General features: G+C 43.9%; 1 protein-coding gene across 2 annotated transcripts in view; it reads right to left on the bottom strand.

The window, feature by feature from the left end:
- Positions 1-7125: 7125 nt before the first annotated feature.
- The window catches only part of SMAP2 (small ArfGAP2), a 28448-nt gene continuing 17380 nt past the window's right edge, over positions 7126-18193 (bottom strand). For both annotated transcript variants that reach the window (XM_081018096.1, XM_081018097.1), the window contains exons 5-11: positions 16989-17067; positions 16081-16161; positions 15448-15526; positions 12422-12516; positions 11358-11523; positions 9694-10013; positions 7126-8195 (exon numbers count right to left, since the gene is read on the bottom strand). In XM_081018096.1, coding sequence (XP_080874222.1) covers positions 8070-8195; positions 9694-10013; positions 11358-11523; positions 12422-12516; positions 15448-15526; positions 16081-16161; positions 16989-17067 — 946 coding nt within the window. In that variant the 3' untranslated portion in view covers positions 7126-8069. The remainder of the gene's footprint in view (positions 8196-9693; positions 10014-11357; positions 11524-12421; positions 12517-15447; positions 15527-16080; positions 16162-16988; positions 17068-18193) is intronic.

The raw sequence follows: 18193 nt of genomic DNA, 5'->3' as shown, positions 1-18193 counted from the left end.
TAAACCTTGCTGATCTTTCGGATTTGTAATTTATATGCTTTCATGTTTAAGGCATCAGATGTACAATTTCAGCAAACCTGCAGCCTTCAGAGAGTTGATGAAATTCCATTGGTCTGGGTGTTCTCCTTGGCCAATTCATGCCTTTGTTCCAGTATTTTGTCCATTGTGGCTCCCCTTGCCACCCCACCCCACCCCCAGAATAAGCAATATGTTGGTTTGCACCCAAGGTGCTCATTCTCTGGTTAATGGTAGAAAGTCTTCAGCGGGGGTGGGGAGTGGGGAACTGATGCTCACTGATGTGTTAGTCAAGTCATCTGTATTGATTGCTTTTTGCTATCCTCCTGCTGTACCTGCAGGTGTGGGCACTGCAGAAGATATAGCAAAGCATGAACTACTTTAAGTTATTTTGTCCATCAGCATTTATGACAACCAATGCATCCAACTTTGCTCTTGCAGAAAAGTGAACAGATCTGTTTGGAGGTGGAAAAAACGACTAAATTACCACTTAGGTCATGACATGAAAGTTATTCAATTGGCTGTCCAAGCCACCTACTTTCTTGTGCCAATAGTAGAACTGTGCAACCAAATAGACCTATGTCTTGAAACCAAAAGAGGGCCATAACGAGATTTGCTGCCAAAGGCATCACTGAGCCCACTGTTTGTTTGTGAGCGAAGTAGGAAAGACCATTGAGATAGTGGACCAGTTGACTTGCTCCGCAAGTCACACCAGCTGGAAGAATATTCATGAAGCACCTAATGCCTCTGGGCCAGAATAGGGAGGAACTCTCTTGCAATACATGGCTTAAGTTTTCATAATGGCACTCATGCTCTGGAAAAACAAGAATAAGAGAGCATCACTTCTAAACACATCTCACCAGATATTTCTTCAGATGAAACTGGAACATTGTTGCTAGGCTGAAAACACCTGGCAGCAGACAGAAAGCGGGTCAATGATTTTCCATTCCTCTTGCACCCACATGGTGAAATCATGACAAATCAGTTTCTAAGATGGACGCAGTATTCTTGAGCCAGTGCTGATAGGCATGAAAAACCTGACCTGCTTCACATTGCAGTCAACCACACGTTAGCGCAATCATTGGACTGCTATGCTGTACATTAACTCAACCCACAATTACTGCACCAAACATCAAGGTTGGTCTCTACGGGAGATGTTTCAAGAAGGGTATGAAGACAAGTCACAGGTGCAAACTGGGGCATAGTCCACGTGTCAGCATATGGGCTTAGGCTTTATCAATTGGCCCATAACAAACTGTGGCGGTGGGATATCTTCTTTGCTTTCCTTACCATGAAAAAGCCCAACCCACATTTGTTCAGCAATGTGTGAATTAAGATTAGCTCTATATTTTAATGTCTGCTTCCAAACATAAGTGCACTGGCCGGCATCCAAAGAAAAAAGCAATTAGTTTCATGCATGCATTCAAAGACCTTAAAAAAACACACAACATTTAAAACTTTTTTCTAATGGCTCATCTTTGTAGGCAAGGGGTTGCATCCATGGACAGAAGATATAAAGGTTCAAATGGTATTTGAAAAAAAATTCCAGATTCTCTTGCACTAAACAATTTTCTAGAGGACACACAACCCATTCTGGTGGCAGTAATACTGTAGAAAAGAAGCTGATGCAAACTAAGGGCGATGGGTTCATAGGAGCTCCTTTCATTGGAAACCAAGCTACCAAGAAGAAGCTACTCTGCATTCCCAATCTTATTCCACTAATAAATAGGACTTTGAGCAGTTTCCCAGCACATCCTGAAGGACAGTTGGGTTGTAGGGTGAATGTATAGCTGATGAATGAATAATTTGGTATTTATTTGCCCCATATATTAATCCAGGTTACAGGAAATGCATGAAGGTGGAATTAAAATTGGCATCTATGGTTAAAACAAAGCTGGAGGGGGGCGACTCATTTGAAATATTTCCTCTGGGAGTAGAAATGGTGAACAGCAACAGTCTTGGCCTTGTGCTGTTAATTAATAGCGCAAGACTAGCTGCTCCAGTTAACTGCTAGTTATTGGTTGTATACCTCATTATTTTAATTACTAATATGTTGTGACTTGTTTCAAGTGTTTGTCTGTCTGATAAAGGAAACTGTGGGTGTTGAGAAACAGCTGTGAGAAGCCTCCATTAGCACATCTCTTCCCCTATTTGCTTTGCCCGTGAGTAGATACAGATTCAGAGTTTGTCTACTAGTGTGCGTTTATTTATTGCCATCATGTATATTTCACTTTTTTAAAAAGTTTACAAAAAAGGAGTCCGCAGAACCACAATAAAATCACAATTGAAATAATATCAGATAATTATGAGCACTTCAGCACAAGCTGTATAAAAGGCAGCCACTCGGTTAGCCATTCCCAAGCTGGTGCCCTCCAGATGTTTTGGACGCAGTCAGCACACATGTGCAATAACAATGGTTATTAGAGTTCATATTGAAGTTGCTGTTGAGAAGTAGGTCTTGTAGAAGCCATTTGTCCGTTCCACAACTTCAAAAAAAGTAGTAGTAGTTTTTGGCTTGAAAAAGCATCCTCAGAACTGTTGAGGAGTGTTGGCAAAGGGGTGATGTGTGTGTTAATTGAGGTTGTTTTTAAGTCACTGGTCTCTGTCCACATTTAGGGGGTGGGTGGGTGGGAGGGGAAGAGAGAAAGATGTTTGTCAATTAGACATTCCAAGCACTTGCTGGAATGGAGGACTGTATTTCCGATATTCATAGCAAGGACCTCGAAGCAATGCTTTCCTGATGCCAGAGATGACAGCTTGTTCTCACTGGGCTTGGGTGCAATAGTCTCCCCCAAGACTGGGCACCTGCCTTTGGCCTAGTAGCGAACAGTTCTGGACTGTTAGCACTTTTGATGTTGGTGGCCTTGTTGGGGTTTCTTTCCTTCTTTTTTTTAAAAAAGGGCTTATTACCGTACCGTATTTGTTAACTGGATGAAAATCCTTCACCTCCCCATCAGTTTGGTCTTCCCATCCCTTTTAAACAAAGCAACTAGCAAAATAGCACAGGTGATACCCACTGAATTCCCAGAGTGTGACAATGGAAACTGGAGGCGATTCTACCTCTAAATCTTGTTTGGCCTGGAGCTGTTCTGGAACTAGAATTGTGGTAAGGCCTGAGATCTGTTCATAAGACAATTTAAAAAACACCCCCAAAATGACCATTTAAATAAAAAGAGACACTGATAAATGCAAACCTGATTTAGAAACCTCTTTATATTGCCATTGCTTTAAAATGAGACCTAATGCTTCCCTGAAGGAAAGAGTCCTTGTGAATATGATTCCTTCAGAATCGCTGCCCATGGCAGATGTGGTGCAGGAATTCATATATTTGCAGTTTTATAAAAAAATTCAAAACAGTATACAAGTAATTAAACTTCATACAAAACATACACACACTGTAAAAACCACATTAGCAGCAGAGCTGAGCAGCATCTTAGCTAGGGGTCATCAACCTTTTTCAGCCATGGGCTGGTCCACCGTCCCTCAGACCATGTGGTGGGCTGGACTATATTTTGAAAAAAAATATGAATGAATTCCTATGCCCCACAAATAACCCAAAGATGCATTTTAAATAAAAGCCCACATTCTACTCATGTAAAAACACACAGATTCCTGGAGCGTCCACGGGCCAGAATGAGAAGGTGATTGGGCCTCCTCCGGCCCCCGGGCCTTAGGTTGCCTACTCCTGATCTTAGCAGATGCCACTTCTAAATGCATAACAGAAAAATATGTTAATCTGCTTCAAAAGGGATGACAGAGAGGGAGTCAAATAGGCTAAAAGTTCTGGGGCTAAAACAGAAAAAAGCTCTGCTTCATGGAGGCCAACTTGATTTCTATATATTATACTTTCAACAGTAAACCTTAAATTGGTGGTGTTCATATGGAAACAGATTCCCCATGGGAGAATCTGGACCTAAACCATTTATGGTTCTTTAGGTCAAAAACAGAACCCTGAACTGAGCTCATTAACCAGGGGTGGCTGACATTTGGTCCTCAACATGTGGGACTACAGCTGACTACTGGACATATTGGCTGGGGCTGAGGGAAGTTGGAGCCCCAACATCTGGAATGGCACAGGTTAGCCCTGCCAGGTTAACAACCAATGCAGATTCTCCAAGGAGGTGTAATGCGACTGTGGCATGTTGTGTCTGACAATAGTCAGGCACCAGCATTCAGCTCCAGCTGAAGTTTTCAGACTTGCTTCAAGGGTAGCCTCAGTAACTGGGAAGCAGGCACATCCGTCACCTCACCCACGTTTCCTTCTGTCAACAAAGTAGCACGGGCCATGGGACATTTCCATGGATACAGGGAGATGAGGAACAAAAGATTGAGGACTTAGAAGCCTGACATGACTGAGGAATGAAGGGGTATGTGTATGACACGATCACAGCAAAGAATGTTTAATTAAGCAGGGGTGACACGAACAATCACTAGGAGTTAGAATATGGCAGGGAAGCAGGGATCAGTCTATTTCTGGCCTGTGTCAGTTTCACATAACCATTTCCCCCTCTTTTGGCTTTAATCAGCAACTTATTTATTTTCAGATCTTAATATTTAAATAAGTATTTCATCTAGATATATTTTATCCCAAAATATTAATTTTGGTACACTTTTTTGAGCTGATAATGGTATAATAAAATTTGGACCAGGGCGAAAGCCAAAAGATGATTATTTTCCAATCAGTGTATTTGTCTGGGAGGTGCAAATCTTTTGCTTAAAGATATGGACCAAATATAGTTCTGAATAGCTATGGTAGTCTTCACCATACAGCACAAAAAAGGTTTCAAAATCAGGTTTTTTAAATTGTGGTTTTGGGGTGTGTGTTTTTTAAAGCACGTAGAAAGTCAATATTCTTTAAGTTGAGGTGGAGAACACTTTTGCCCTCCAGATGTGGCTGAGCAACAGCTGCCATAATCCTTGGCCATTATTCATGCTTGTTGATGCTGATGCAACATCTGGAGGGCCAAAGTTTTCCCATCCTTGCTCTAAGTCAACCAATACAACTGCCAACCTGCCTTCAAATCTCTCCTATTTGGCTATTTTTTTTTTTAATGTATAATGGCCTTTGCTTTAAATGATAGATTTACCACAAAGTTTGAATACAAGGGAAAACCCCACACTTGGAGATTAGAGTTCAAAATCTCCTGGTCACACTGAGCACAAGAAGGGATGAGCTTGTGATGGGCAGTGGAAAATTTGATTATTTATGAACCAAGAAACATAACACACACTAACACACAAATGGCAATTTTATACCTGCGCTCTGTAACGTTTTCTATGTGATGTGGTCTTTCCTAAATGTAGAACTCTTGTATTTTTCTGTGGGTTTATATGCAGCAGGACTGACAGCTTTGAGGGTGCACGCTCAATTTTGTATAAACATTCTTGACAAGTTTTTTCTCCTCTTTCCAAAGGAGACAAGATGGATTAAAAAAAAAAGTTAATGTCTCTCCATTTGGCTTGTTAAATGCATGTACAGTATTTGGGCAGCAAGTAAAGACAATTAAAGCCAGTTTTGAAAACTGTTTTGACTGCAAACTGTGTTTGGAAAAGTTGCGCCAATAGTATTTCCAGTTCTTGACTACACGTTTCATGCATCCTGTACATGCACCCACGCAAATAAGCACCAAAGGTAGGTGTTTGCATAAATTCACACTTGGTTTTAATAGGAGTCTACCTTAATTTTTGCAGATAAATGTACGTGACCGTGTGTACGCCACACTAAAGATGGAAGTGATTCATTCAACTTCTCCACAATATTATCCCACCTTCATTAATCCTTTCACACTGTTGTCATCAAATGGTTCAATGATCTTGCTTAATGTTTCTTGCATCTGAAGCATCTTGCTTTAACACACGTTTTTAGCTTTGAAATCGTTTTCCCCCTTGCTGTGTTGTCAACCTGCATACATTTGTTTTTCTGGAATTTGTGCTCTTTTATCATCTCCATTTAGGCAAGACTTCCACTTCTTTAAGGAAGCCTTCTTGCATTTGATTATTTATCCATCTAAAAAAATTATAATCTGCTTAATGAAAGTACACCTGAGCAGCACAAACAAGACAATATAAAATAATCACTAGGCAGGTATCTAAAATAGTATAAACAAGGGTGCATGCTTAATGTTAATGGGCAGGAAGTTCAGAGTAATAGATGCTGCCACGATGAAAAAGAGACTCCTAATAGACACAGAATCAATACTATGTCATTTGTAAAATGTTTACCAGATTTACACTGAGGAATTTTACTTCCCTCCTTTTAAACTAGTCTCATGTTGAAGAAGTTTCTGTTTTGAAATTAGATGTGGCCACGGTGGACTTTCTGGATAATTGTCCACTTACACCTGTTCCTGGGAGGTTTTTCAGTGCTTGCCTCACACACCAGATTTCAGGTCCCTCAAAGCTTCTTTTAACTGCACAACTTTTCTTGTGACTCTTTAGTCTTTTGTTTCTGTAGGCTCATTGCCAAAGTTCACCCCTCCCTAGTTTGAGGATCTGAAACACTTAACACCATCCCTAAAGGGTGAGTTTTCCCAAACCAGATTCTTCCAAGCAGACAGCTCCCTCCCTAACTGGTCACTTAAAAACCCATAACATCTTCCAAGTGAGTGAAGCTTGTCTCCTTCAACAAGTCCAACATGTCCCAAAATGTTCTCAGTGCTTACCAAATCTAAGTCCTTCCTCCCAGCACCAGCCTCATTGTTAATTTGCTTGTCAAACCCTGTCCAAGCAGCGATAATGAAAGCAATGCCTTGAGGTCCTGGGCTTAACATCCTAAAATTTGGCTGCCAGGACCTTGCAACTATATTTATGGGATTACAACACTCTAGGTCAGCCACTTTGGACTAAAGATAACAGATTTGGATTCGCAAGAGCCAGAAGCTCGCAGCACCAAGGACACATGCATGAGTTCTACCTAGCAGGCAAAAGAGCAGACACAGGATGCTCCATGCAAACAAACAAAAAACAAAAACCAATGCATGGTTCTTACAGTTGCTGATTAGCAGAGACAACTGAAATTCACTCAGCATAAATGCTTAATGCATTTGGGTACATGTGTAGAAGTATTAAAATAATTTTAACACAATGAGTTAAGATAAGAGAGAAACAAGGTTTCACTGCAATATTTTTATTAAGGAATTTACATATACACAAGGTAAAGTAGACAGAAGATGCCTAGCTTTCATTTATGCTTTCTTTCAAAACCACAGATTGGATATTCTTCCTCTGTGTAGTTGCTGAGGAGAGTCAGACCACCCCAGTCCCATAGTTTGTATTCCACCACTAAAACTTTCAGGCTGGCAAGTGTGTTACACAGGAAAACAAAAAAGTGCAAAAAAAGTGCAAGGAGAAAACTTGCCAGAGTCTTGGCCCTTTTACATTTTAATGACCTAATTGATCAAAGAAAGAAAATATTGGTGGGCAGGTGGGGAGAGGAGAGGTTGTTTAAATAGGTCGCCACCACTGGTGGTTAGAAAGAAGAAGCAGTTGTTTCAAAATGGCGCCAATTTCACCCCACCTTGTTCACAGTTCCAGAAAAAAAGATTTGTGCTCAGGGGCCTCATGGGAATTCTACCAGTTCCAGGGTAATATATTTCAAGCTCATGAAAGGTGGAACTAGTTCTGGAAAACCCCATAGTGTGTGTGGAAATGGAATGTTCAGTAGAAAAAAGGCAAAAGGATGAAGGCAAGATAACTTTTTTTTTTGGTATGGGGGAGGGGGGAGAAGAGATCGTAAACCTCAGAGAAGGGGCTTGATTTCTGAAATACAGGTCACCTCCCACCTTATGTGCACGCTCACATAGTTTAAAGAGCCAAGATAGTGAAATATCCAGTTCCATCATCAGTTCCATGGATGTGGAGTTGGAAAGCAGCAGAGAAGATTTCCCTTATTACAGGGAAGGTCCAGCCAAGATCACCAGAATGGAAAGCAAAACCTTAAAATAACCTCAGGGAGCAACTTTTTAATAATGCGGAAAACAAACAAACAAACAAAAACCCCTCAAACAAGAAAACAGAAGTAAAGGAAGAAACAAAAGGTCCAAAATCCTGGTGTATTATTTCCACACCTGGGAACTGAGGGTTTGATTGGTTCCTTGGGCCCCTCCTCTGCCCATAGACTGTCCATATCCCACCATTCCATTTGTGCCATAGAAGTTCATCCCAGCCATCTGCTGCGTCATCTGAATGAGAGAGAAGGCAAGAAATTGGTCAGAAGGCCCATTCTACAATACCAGGGATGAGGAACCTGTGAGTCTCAAGATGCTATTTGACTACAGCTCCCATCAGCAGTGGCCAGCGTGGCCGATAACCAGGATGATGGGAGTTGGAGCCCAACAACTTCTAAAGTAGCCTTCATCAACCTGGTACCTTCCAAATGTTTTGGCTGAGAACTCCCATCACCCCTGACGCTTAAGCCATGTTGGCTGGGGCTAATGGGAGTTTCAGTCCAAATCATCTGGAGAGTACCAGGTTGGAGAAGGCCAGTCAGGAGCGCTGCAGAGGATACTCATCCCTGTCCTACACACACCTCTTAAATTTCCTGCTCTGTAAACAGATTTCAGCTGGCTACGACACCTTTGCTGCTCTCATTTTTCTGGACTTGCTAGCATCTAGGTCCAATAACCAGTTGCTAGTGACCATGGTAGTTCTCAGAACAGACTTAATGAGCTTCCACAATTTCTTATCCTTTACAGAGAGGTCATGATTGTTCGGTGGCAGCAGGAGGCCCCAGTAGCTAAAGTGATGCTTCAGCTTAAGAACAGTTTCAGGTTAAGAACGGACCTACGCAACGAATTAAGTACTTAACCCGAGGTACCACTGTATCTCTCAATCCCGAAAGGCACCTATATGAGAGACCCTATTTTAGTATCTCCTTTCATTCCCTCTTACAAGTAGAACACAAGAGCCAGAAAAGCTCACCCACCTCACACTGTTTAATTCCCAGCCTCCATCAATTACATTTGTTTCAAGCATTTCATTTAAGAAACTTTGAGAACTGTTACACAAAGAACTACCTATAAAATGAGAATACACATAAAGTGAGAGGCAATTTTATTTGTCAACTACCGTACTTTTCTGTGTACGTACTTTTTTGGGGAGGATTGCACAGAATTGTTCTTTTTTGGGGGAGGACTGCCCACAGTTGTTGAACTTTTTTTTGGGGGGTGCAAGAGTTATTGAGCTTTTTTAAGGGGCAAATGCCAAAAAACACTCACACGGCAGACCAACAATGCCGTGTGCGTGCGTCACCAAAGCAACCTATTCTCTGTCCCATTGCCAAAAAAGCAGCAAATTGACCGGCCATTTGCCGCAGCGACAGCCAATCAACAACAGCCCTTGCAGCCACCAATCACAATCTCCAACTTGTGGCAACAACCTATCCCACGGCCCCACAATCCACTACCCATGTAAAAGACGACCCCTAATTTTGAACATGATTTTGGAATAAAAAAAATAGTCTTATACACGGAAAAGTACAGTAACTCTACTGACTAAAAATCACTGCATCATTTCAGGCTTTCCAATTCATTGGGGGGAAAAACAGGCTAGAAATGTAAAAACTAAATTCTACATTATTTGTAAGAGCAGGCAGCTTGTTTTTGTGGAAAGCAAGAGAGCTTGCCCCATGCCCAAAGGAGTTATGCAGCAGCCACCCTTGCCCCCAAAGCCCCCTCTTACCTGGGCAATATTCCACTGTAACTGCTGTGCTGGTTGCACCCCATACACGGGGGGTGGGACGGGTGCCATGCCAGCCACGTACCCAGCCTGCTGTGCTGGCATCATCCCATTGGGGACGCCGATGACTGCTCCCTGCATGCCGCCCACGTAACCCGCTGGGATCGCCATGGGTGCCACCATGCCAGCTGCTCCCTGCTGTGCCATCATCCCAACTGGTGGTGCCATCATGCCACCCATCATGCTGCTGGGGGGTGGCATGCCTGGAAAACTGGGGTATGCTGCAGGGTAACCCATTTGGGCTGGGGTGATGAACACAGCTCCTAGATGAGATTAAAAAAAGGTGTTAGTGCTGAAGGTGTTAGTCCTGGGAGGAGTCTGGGTTATTTTGATTTCTCTGCTGACATGCTGTCTTTATGCCTGACGAGCCCACAAGGCAGCCTTTCTTTGCTACTCCATTCTACGGGCATCAGAGTTTGACATTTTGTGTGAGTCACACCGATTGTAATCAAGAAGCAAGGTTGGGAATTGGGGGTGGGGCAAGAGGAAGAGACAATCACCTCTTCGCATACGCACATCCAAATCGGGAACTAACCTTGGGACGAAAGACTAGTAACGCATTCCTCCTCTGCAGCCTAGAAAAGTGGTCTCAAAGGGTGTGAATGACGTAAAACAGTCTGTGATGATGGAGACAGGGAGTGGGAGGAGGAGAGTGCAACTACTTCTTTCGCATGCAGCGTGGTGAAGTGCATGCAACAGTGTCAGATGAGGGCTGCATCAAAATGCTAGCCACACCACTGCTATCCAAATACAGGATATCAAACTAAATCCGATGCAGAGTAGACCCTTTTCAGCTGCTGTCCCTCCCCCACTGCAAATGGCTGTAGAATGCTCTCCCCAGCAAGGACTGCCTGGACTAGGTGCCGAAATTAATAACTTTTTGGTGCCCAGTTACAAAATATCTCTTCTCCCATGCTTTCGTAGGATTACGATAACCATGCTTAATGCTGAAATAGAAAAATTCCTTCCTGTAGCACCTTAAAGACCAACTAAGTTAGTTCTTGGTATAAGCTTTCGTGTGCAAGCACACTTCTTCAGATACCATGCTTAATGCTGTTTGGGATGGGGCATAGGAGAGAGAGGGCACTGCTTTATTGCTAAGCTTCATGTAGATTCCCCCCCCCCCCCACCTAGAGCTGCTTTGTACTGGATGGTCAATAAATCAAACAACAAGTCCATCAATTTCTACTATTAAATTGCCTAACTCCAGTGATTTCAGTGGACTTATTCAGAGCATGATGAACATTAGATATCACCCACAGCATCTAGGAGAAGCACTTTACTTGCCTGTCATAGCCCCAGCACCATAAAAAACCAACATAAAACATTGACATAAACTCTTCAAGAAAACCAATTGCATATTCAACAAGCCTTCCTAGCTTTACCATTAGAACATCTCCATGCAGTCTACTAACTTGAACAAAACCTTTCCTAAATTTAGAAGCTACACCAAACAATGCAACTTTATGCTTCAAACCCAGCAAATGAGTTCACCACTTACAAAATTATTCTCTACTAGTTACATTCATTCGCCTTCCCCAAATATAGCATTAGCGATAAATGGCCACAGGATCTTTCCCCTACCCTTCCCATCCCTCACTGGGTACCTTGTGCAGGCATTTGTGGGGTCTGGGAGCCATATAAGGAGAGGATAGAATCCTTTGAGAGCTGCTTCTTTCCCATCTCTTCTGACTTGCTTCCAGGCTCTGGGAAAAGGTTTAGGTTTTCAGGAACAGAACCAGCACTCCCAGCTGTGGGCATAGAGCCAACAACCTGGCAAGAGAATGTACCATGTTTATTCCCAATGGCGGAGGGAGGGAGAAAACAAGGGATACAGCATTCTTCCTAAATATTCAAAAGCATTTCACAAAAATATTTGAGATACTGTACCTTATTCTCTGTGACCAAAGAGGCCCTCAAGGTAATGCACAACAAACTAATTTACAGTCCTTACACAGCAGCTCTGCATGGTAGGACAATATTGCCATTCCCATGCAACAGATGAAAAGCGGAGGACAAAAGAAAAGTGGATTTGCTGCTCTTTGAAATCTCAGCCAGATAATCCATCAGGGACAAATAAGAGCAGATAGACAATGGAGAGAAAGATGGTCAGCAGCTCCACAGTCAGCCTTTAGCTTTTCTGCCTGCCTGAGAGGATCTTCAGAATTCTCAAGAGGAACAGCCTGACTTGCACAGGGTTACCTGTTAAGTAATGTGTAACCAGAATCTAGTTACATACAGTGGAACCTCGGTTGTAGAACGTAATCCGTTCCGGAATACCGTTTGACTTCCGAAACGTTCAACAACCAAGGCGCAATTGCTGGTTGGCAAATTCCTTTTAAAAATAGAGAAACGCGCCTCAGAAGCCTTTCGACTTTTGAGGCGCGTTTGAAAACAGCAGCATTCACTTCCGGGTTGTCAGCATTCGGCTTCCGAAGTGTTCGACAACCAAGGTTCCACTGTATTAGCAATTCGCCGCAGATGTTGCAATCAAACACTGAAAGCAGACATGTCAGCCAAGCTTTCTTTGCTAGTCAATTTGATTTAACAACAGTGAGACGCAACAATATACAAGCATTTGGAAGCTGGCTGCAAGGGTACACCAGCCCATCAACATGAATCTTCCTCCTCCTTTCAAAACTTGGGTTGCTGGGTATTCTACTTTTCTCACCTTCCTCTCAGAGGTCATGGAGGCAAACAGGTCCAAGTCCTTCTCTAAACAGCTACTTGATCTGCCATTGGGGAGGGTTGTTGAAACAGGAACATCTGGAAAAGAGGAATGTAATGGGAACAGCCTGAAAGAGGGGCTAACTAATCCAAATCCAGTAAAAATGCACTGGTGGCTAGCGGCCCAATCACCAGCTGGCCCGCCACTTGCTTGGGCCTTTTGACCCCAAACAACAAGATGTATTAAATCCCTCTAGCTATATAAAAATTGCGCAAATTAGGGTGAGTTCTCTCACCATGGATTAATTCTGTCGCTGTGTTCTCATGGAGGGCAAGGAGCTACACAGAGCAAAGTCCCATCACCTAGACCAAATGAAATCCTATTCAGCCTCCCCGTTACCTCTGGCTTCCGAGGTTTCATCAGGCATTGCTCACACATGTACAAGTGTAACTTGGCAGCTATGCTGGCAGCAGGCAGTGAATTTGTGGCCATCCAGATGTTGTTGGACTCCCAACTCCTATCAGTCCCAGCTAGAATGGCTACTGGCCAGAGATATTGGGAGTTGGGAGTCCAATTGTGTCTGAAGAGCCACAGAGATTCACCATCCCTGCCAGAGGGGCTACAAATTTGATTTAATTTTTTTACATGAAACGTAAGATTCTTAGGAAGCTGAATTTTACTCCATATACTGTAATCTATGCAGGACTCAGGGAAGACACAAAGCATTGGCTTCAGGATATAAAAGGAGAAACTGCCACAAACGTTAGTGCTGCCACCCCCCCCCCCCAGTCATCTGTCTTTTTTGAAAAAGGCAGGCTGGAATTGTCATGATCTCCACCCTAAACTAGGCACCCACCACTAACCCAACCCCAATGGCTCATGGTGTATGTTAATTTGGACCACCGTGTCCTTTAAACCAAGCTACACTCTTCACTTTGCTGATCCTGCAGAAGCAACTGAGACCACAAGCTCTGTTGCAGTGCTGGGTAGCAGCTGCAGTTCAGAGAAGACTCAATTCGGTGATTTCTGCTGCAGAGGCAGATTTTCAGTACCTCAAAGGATATGTTCCTGTCCACCTCCCATCAGGGGACAACTCTTGGGGAGCAAAGGCAGAATATTACATGCTACATAATCTGCAAAGAAGAGAGCAAGTGCAGAAGGGAGAGTAATGCAGAGAGCAACATCTGCAGCTGTTCCTTAACCCCATTAAGAGGGAGGTGAGCTGCTGCAGCCAGGATAAGAGGAATTTCATGCATGGCTTGCAGTTTTGCTTTGTTGTCCCCCTCCCTTAAATATTTCAGCATCTTTAAAGAACAGCAGTGAGATGGGCTGGGATCTAAACCTTGGTGCCAGATAGAACTATGTGAGCTGCAGAAAGCAGAAGAATAGAATATCTAATTCACTTTAAGCTCAAAGGCAGCCCTACACCAACAGTCTAGCTCGGTAAAGCCTACTCCGACAGGCAGCAGCTCTTCAAAGTTTCAGGTAGAGAGAACTACTCTGCTAGAAGCCCTTTTGATAGGGCTTACAAGGGACTGAACCTGGGGTCTTCTGCATGCTAAAGCACCTGCCAGGTTATGGGTGTGCAAAACCCCTATGCAAAAGCACAATGATGTAGAGGCAGAGACAAGTTATACTACACTGGAGCCCACCACCCAGGCAGATCAAAGAATCCTATTGCCAATGCCAATGGTGTGATCCATGCTGCCAAGAGGCCACCTGCCAGGAGCATGCTCACCTGAGGGAACCTGAAGCACCCCTTTCTGCACAGGTATACCTGCAAATCCTGCCTAACAATCTGCTTTGCAATCTACCAAAGCCACCAGATCTCTTCCAAAAGAAACAATGGATGGAAGTAGATCCAGGAACATCTACTGAAAGGTAGAGGTAGCACTGAAACACCCCAAAGGATTTGTTGCTGTGGCCTCTCTAGGGAGCAGCACTTGTTATTTCTGCCTCCTCTTACTCACGAATGCCTAGTTTTAATACCACACAGAGTATGACATCACCTTGCTGTGCTCTTCTCCACCCACACTGCTGACTGGCAATGGTGCAGGCAGGGGAAAAAGGCAAGAACAAGGATGTTGCGTTTTATGTTGTATTCAAAGTGGATCTTTTGAGGAAGGCAGTCCCAGGAGTGTGGGAAGGGAGACAGACTGAGCCATGGGCTCTCTTGGAACACCCAGTCTCATTCCTGAGTGTTTCAGCAAATGTCGTTTATGCAGTTCCATTTCAGTCAAGGATGTAGAATGAAGGATTAAAAGGTTAGGCCAGAGTCTTTATAGGAGGGGTTGGTCTTGGAACTTTGAAGACAGTGATTTTTATGCTTCACTGAAACACAGAAGTATAGCACAGAAAGCTGCCTTATACAGAGATAGGTCATTTGCCCATCTATCTCAGCCCTGTCTACAGTAGGGGTGGGGAACCTTTTTGGCTTGGTGGGTCAGAAATTTATTTCCACCCATCATGTGTGCCAATTTTAACAGGTGGTTGGGACCACCCACCTCTTAAAGTGGGGAGAGATAGTGAGCGACCAGCAGGCTTGAACTCCTTACACATCAACTGATGAGCAGGAAATTCAATCCTGCTTTCTTCAGGTACACAAGTGAGTTTCCAGCAAAGAACCCGCTTGTGCACCCAAACCAAACAGGATTGGTTCCCGTGTTGATGCACTGCAGAGGATTCTGGGTGACACACAGTTCACACGGGGTGGTGCAGGGCCTGACTACAGAAGCTGCATAAGCTTGGGAGCATATAGGAACACACCATATGCTCCACCACATCTCACACTGCAGAGGATGGGCAGTAAAATCAGCCACAAGATGTCTTTCAAAGAGGCTTGCCTGCCATGTGTGTGTTTTCCTTATGGATAAAAGCCCTTTGTTCAAGGGAACACAAGAGTGGACAGAATACCCTGTGGCAGCTATTTAACCTGTTTCCAGCACCTACGGTGTGTCTTATCATGTATAGAACATGACACCAAGGTGAATTTGGACAAAGAAAAAGCCCCAAAGTGCACATCATCTTACCAAGTCCCAGCAAGTCCATGACGGGCTCAGAAGATCTGGAAGGACTTTTCCTGGCATGAGAGTCGTCTTTCTTCTGAGGCTGAGCCAAATAGAGTAAAAAGCCCCTCAGTTACTTTGATGCAGACTTCGCCAATCTGGCGCCCTCCAGACGTTTTGGACTACATGCTGGCTAGGGCTGATGGAAGTTGTAGTCCAAAACGTCTTGAAGGTACCAGGTTGCCAAATGTTTCCTTTACATGTTGTCAAAAGCTGCCTCCAGTTTGAAAAGCTTTTTCAAATGTTTGGAGGCTGTTTGAAAAGCAGAAAATAAACCTACTAAGTAAATCGGAGACAGGCAATATGGAGCACTCTCGATGTTGTCACACTACAACTCCCATCATACCTGACTACTGGGCCATGCTGCCTGGGAGTTGGAGTCCAACAACATTTGAAGGGCATCTGGTTGCCTACTACCAAAGTAAAATAACACATACTAGTTCTGTACATAAAGAGGGTTTACCCAAATTCCCAACAAAAAAACAAAACAAAAGATACACGGAGCATAAAATTACAGTCCCAGATGTTAACACGCCCCCATCTGTCCATCTGAAGTTCAGGAACAACCACACACAGCAGAAGGAAGGGTTGTCTTACCATTTTCACTTTCTCAAAGATTATTGGCTCCAGCTTTTTCCCTGAGGCTGTCTCTTTTTTCCATTTGTCATCCTTTTCTCTCTGTGTATACAATCAAACGAAGCAGTGAGAGAGTGAGGAAGGTAGCTGAACATGACATTGTCTTTTCCAGGCCAGTGGGACAGAAAGCCCAGCTGGTCTGGCAAATGTAAAACCCCTTAAAACACACCACACTTCCCCAACAGAAGCGAAGCATTCCTAGTTTCCAGCCATATTACGTCAGAAATGGGACATGTGTTGGTGCTTATTCCCTTTCAACTTCTCCAATGTGCAAGAGGACACAGTAGCCACATCTGGCTGCTGAGCAAATGCAAAAAAGGTTCAGGTAGTCTAAAGTCCCAGTGTGCTGTCCAAGATGGCAGCCTCTGGCAAGCTCAACTGGATTTCTTTTTGTTGGGGGGGGGGGGAGGTGAAGAACTCTCATCCTTTCTACCATAAAAGGACAGTTTAGATGAAAATTCTTCCAAAACCTGGGCCATCAACAGTTTGGCTGTCTCATGCTAACAAATTAGTCCAGATTATGGCTTTATACTTTTGAATTTATACCACTGCTTTGTATGCAGCAGATCCCAGATTCAAATCCAGGGATCTTGGGAAGCCAGGCTGGAAAAGACACCTCTCTGTCTGAGGTCTTACACTGGGGGTAGTCAGTGTGGCTCCTTCCATGCTTTGGACTACAACTCTCATCATCCCCAGCTGGCACAAGGTAATGGAAGTTGTAGTCCAAAACATTCAGAGGGTGTTATGCTGGGGAAGGTTGCCTTAAAAGAAGCACTGACAGTCAGAATGAACAGGACTGGGCTAGATGGCACTTAATGGACATCATATATTCAGGATGCAGCAAGCATTCTAATGCATTTAAGACTCACTCGCAACACGTTGATATCGAGGCTTCTGTCGATGTACTTCTTCTTTTCGTATTTGTCCCTGATAAAGCCCTCCACTGCTCTGCACGGAAGTTAGTTAAAGAAGAACAAGGAAGGGTTGACAGCTTCTGCACAACATGGTCAGACAGCAGCAAGATTCTAGCCCAAGCTAGACCTCTGTCATGGCATGGTTTGACCCACACCTTCTCTATTCTTGTTGAAAAGGTAGACATTGTGACAACAAGGATCCTTGGCTGAGTCGCTATAGCTGTGCTTGCCAGCCAAGTGGTAACAGTGCCTTTCTAGTATGAGCTACAGGACATGTGCAGATCCAGCAGCAATCCAGTGCCTTTTATGGTGCTTTCGCCTCCAATCTACCTAGACCGTGGTGGGGATACCATTTTAAGCCCAATAATTACATTCCCGTCTGGGCAACCTTCTGAGGACCACATGCCAGTGGCAGATGAGGCCAGAGGCAAAGGTGGGCAGAACAACAAATGCTTTTACTTTTGTATGGTAGGCTAGTTTTCACACACGCATCCCTTTCTATCCTCCATCCATGCAAGAAGCATTATCCAAGTTCAATGGGATGTACCAGCTGGGCAAAAACACTCAGGGTGCAAGCAGAGGTGGTGTGGCCTGGAGAGAGTCTGAGAGCTAGACAGAAGGGCTGCATTAGTCCCTTGGGCCTGAGCTTGACAATTAGAAATGCAGAGGCCATAGCCTTGGAATGCGCAACACATGCCAAGATTTTTTGAGCGAATGCTGTGCACCACCCACTCCAGTCAGTTCTCTCTTCCGTCCCTTTGATCAGCCCCCCTGCCTCGCAAAGAGACAGAGAGAGACACACACACACACACACACACACACTTCGCTTTTCCAAGGAATCTTGGATACAGTATAATTAAGCTGAGCATTAAAAAAAGCACCTAGAGTTGAAAGAGGAAGTGAGAAAACATCACTCTTCCAACTCCAGCTCTATGGACTTTTCATGGGTGAGAAAAGTCCATCTCATGACCAAGGGGGATTTATAGGAATATGGCTCAAAGGCATCATGGGTGCTGGGGAAGACCTCAAAGGCACAACTGCACCCATGGGCACCATGGTAGCAACCCCCAGTTTGACCCGGCGGGAGTGGGAGCAAGATCATGACTGCAGGGAGGGGAGAGCAGATGGGTGTGCATTGGAATGCAGGCAGAACTGAAACA

Source organism: Podarcis pityusensis (assembly GCF_964106645.2).
Source record: "Podarcis pityusensis genome assembly, chromosome: 8".
Classification (NCBI taxonomy): Eukaryota; Metazoa; Chordata; class Lepidosauria; order Squamata; family Lacertidae; genus Podarcis; species Podarcis pityusensis.
This window is presented reverse-complemented; position numbering and strand designations above follow the sequence as displayed.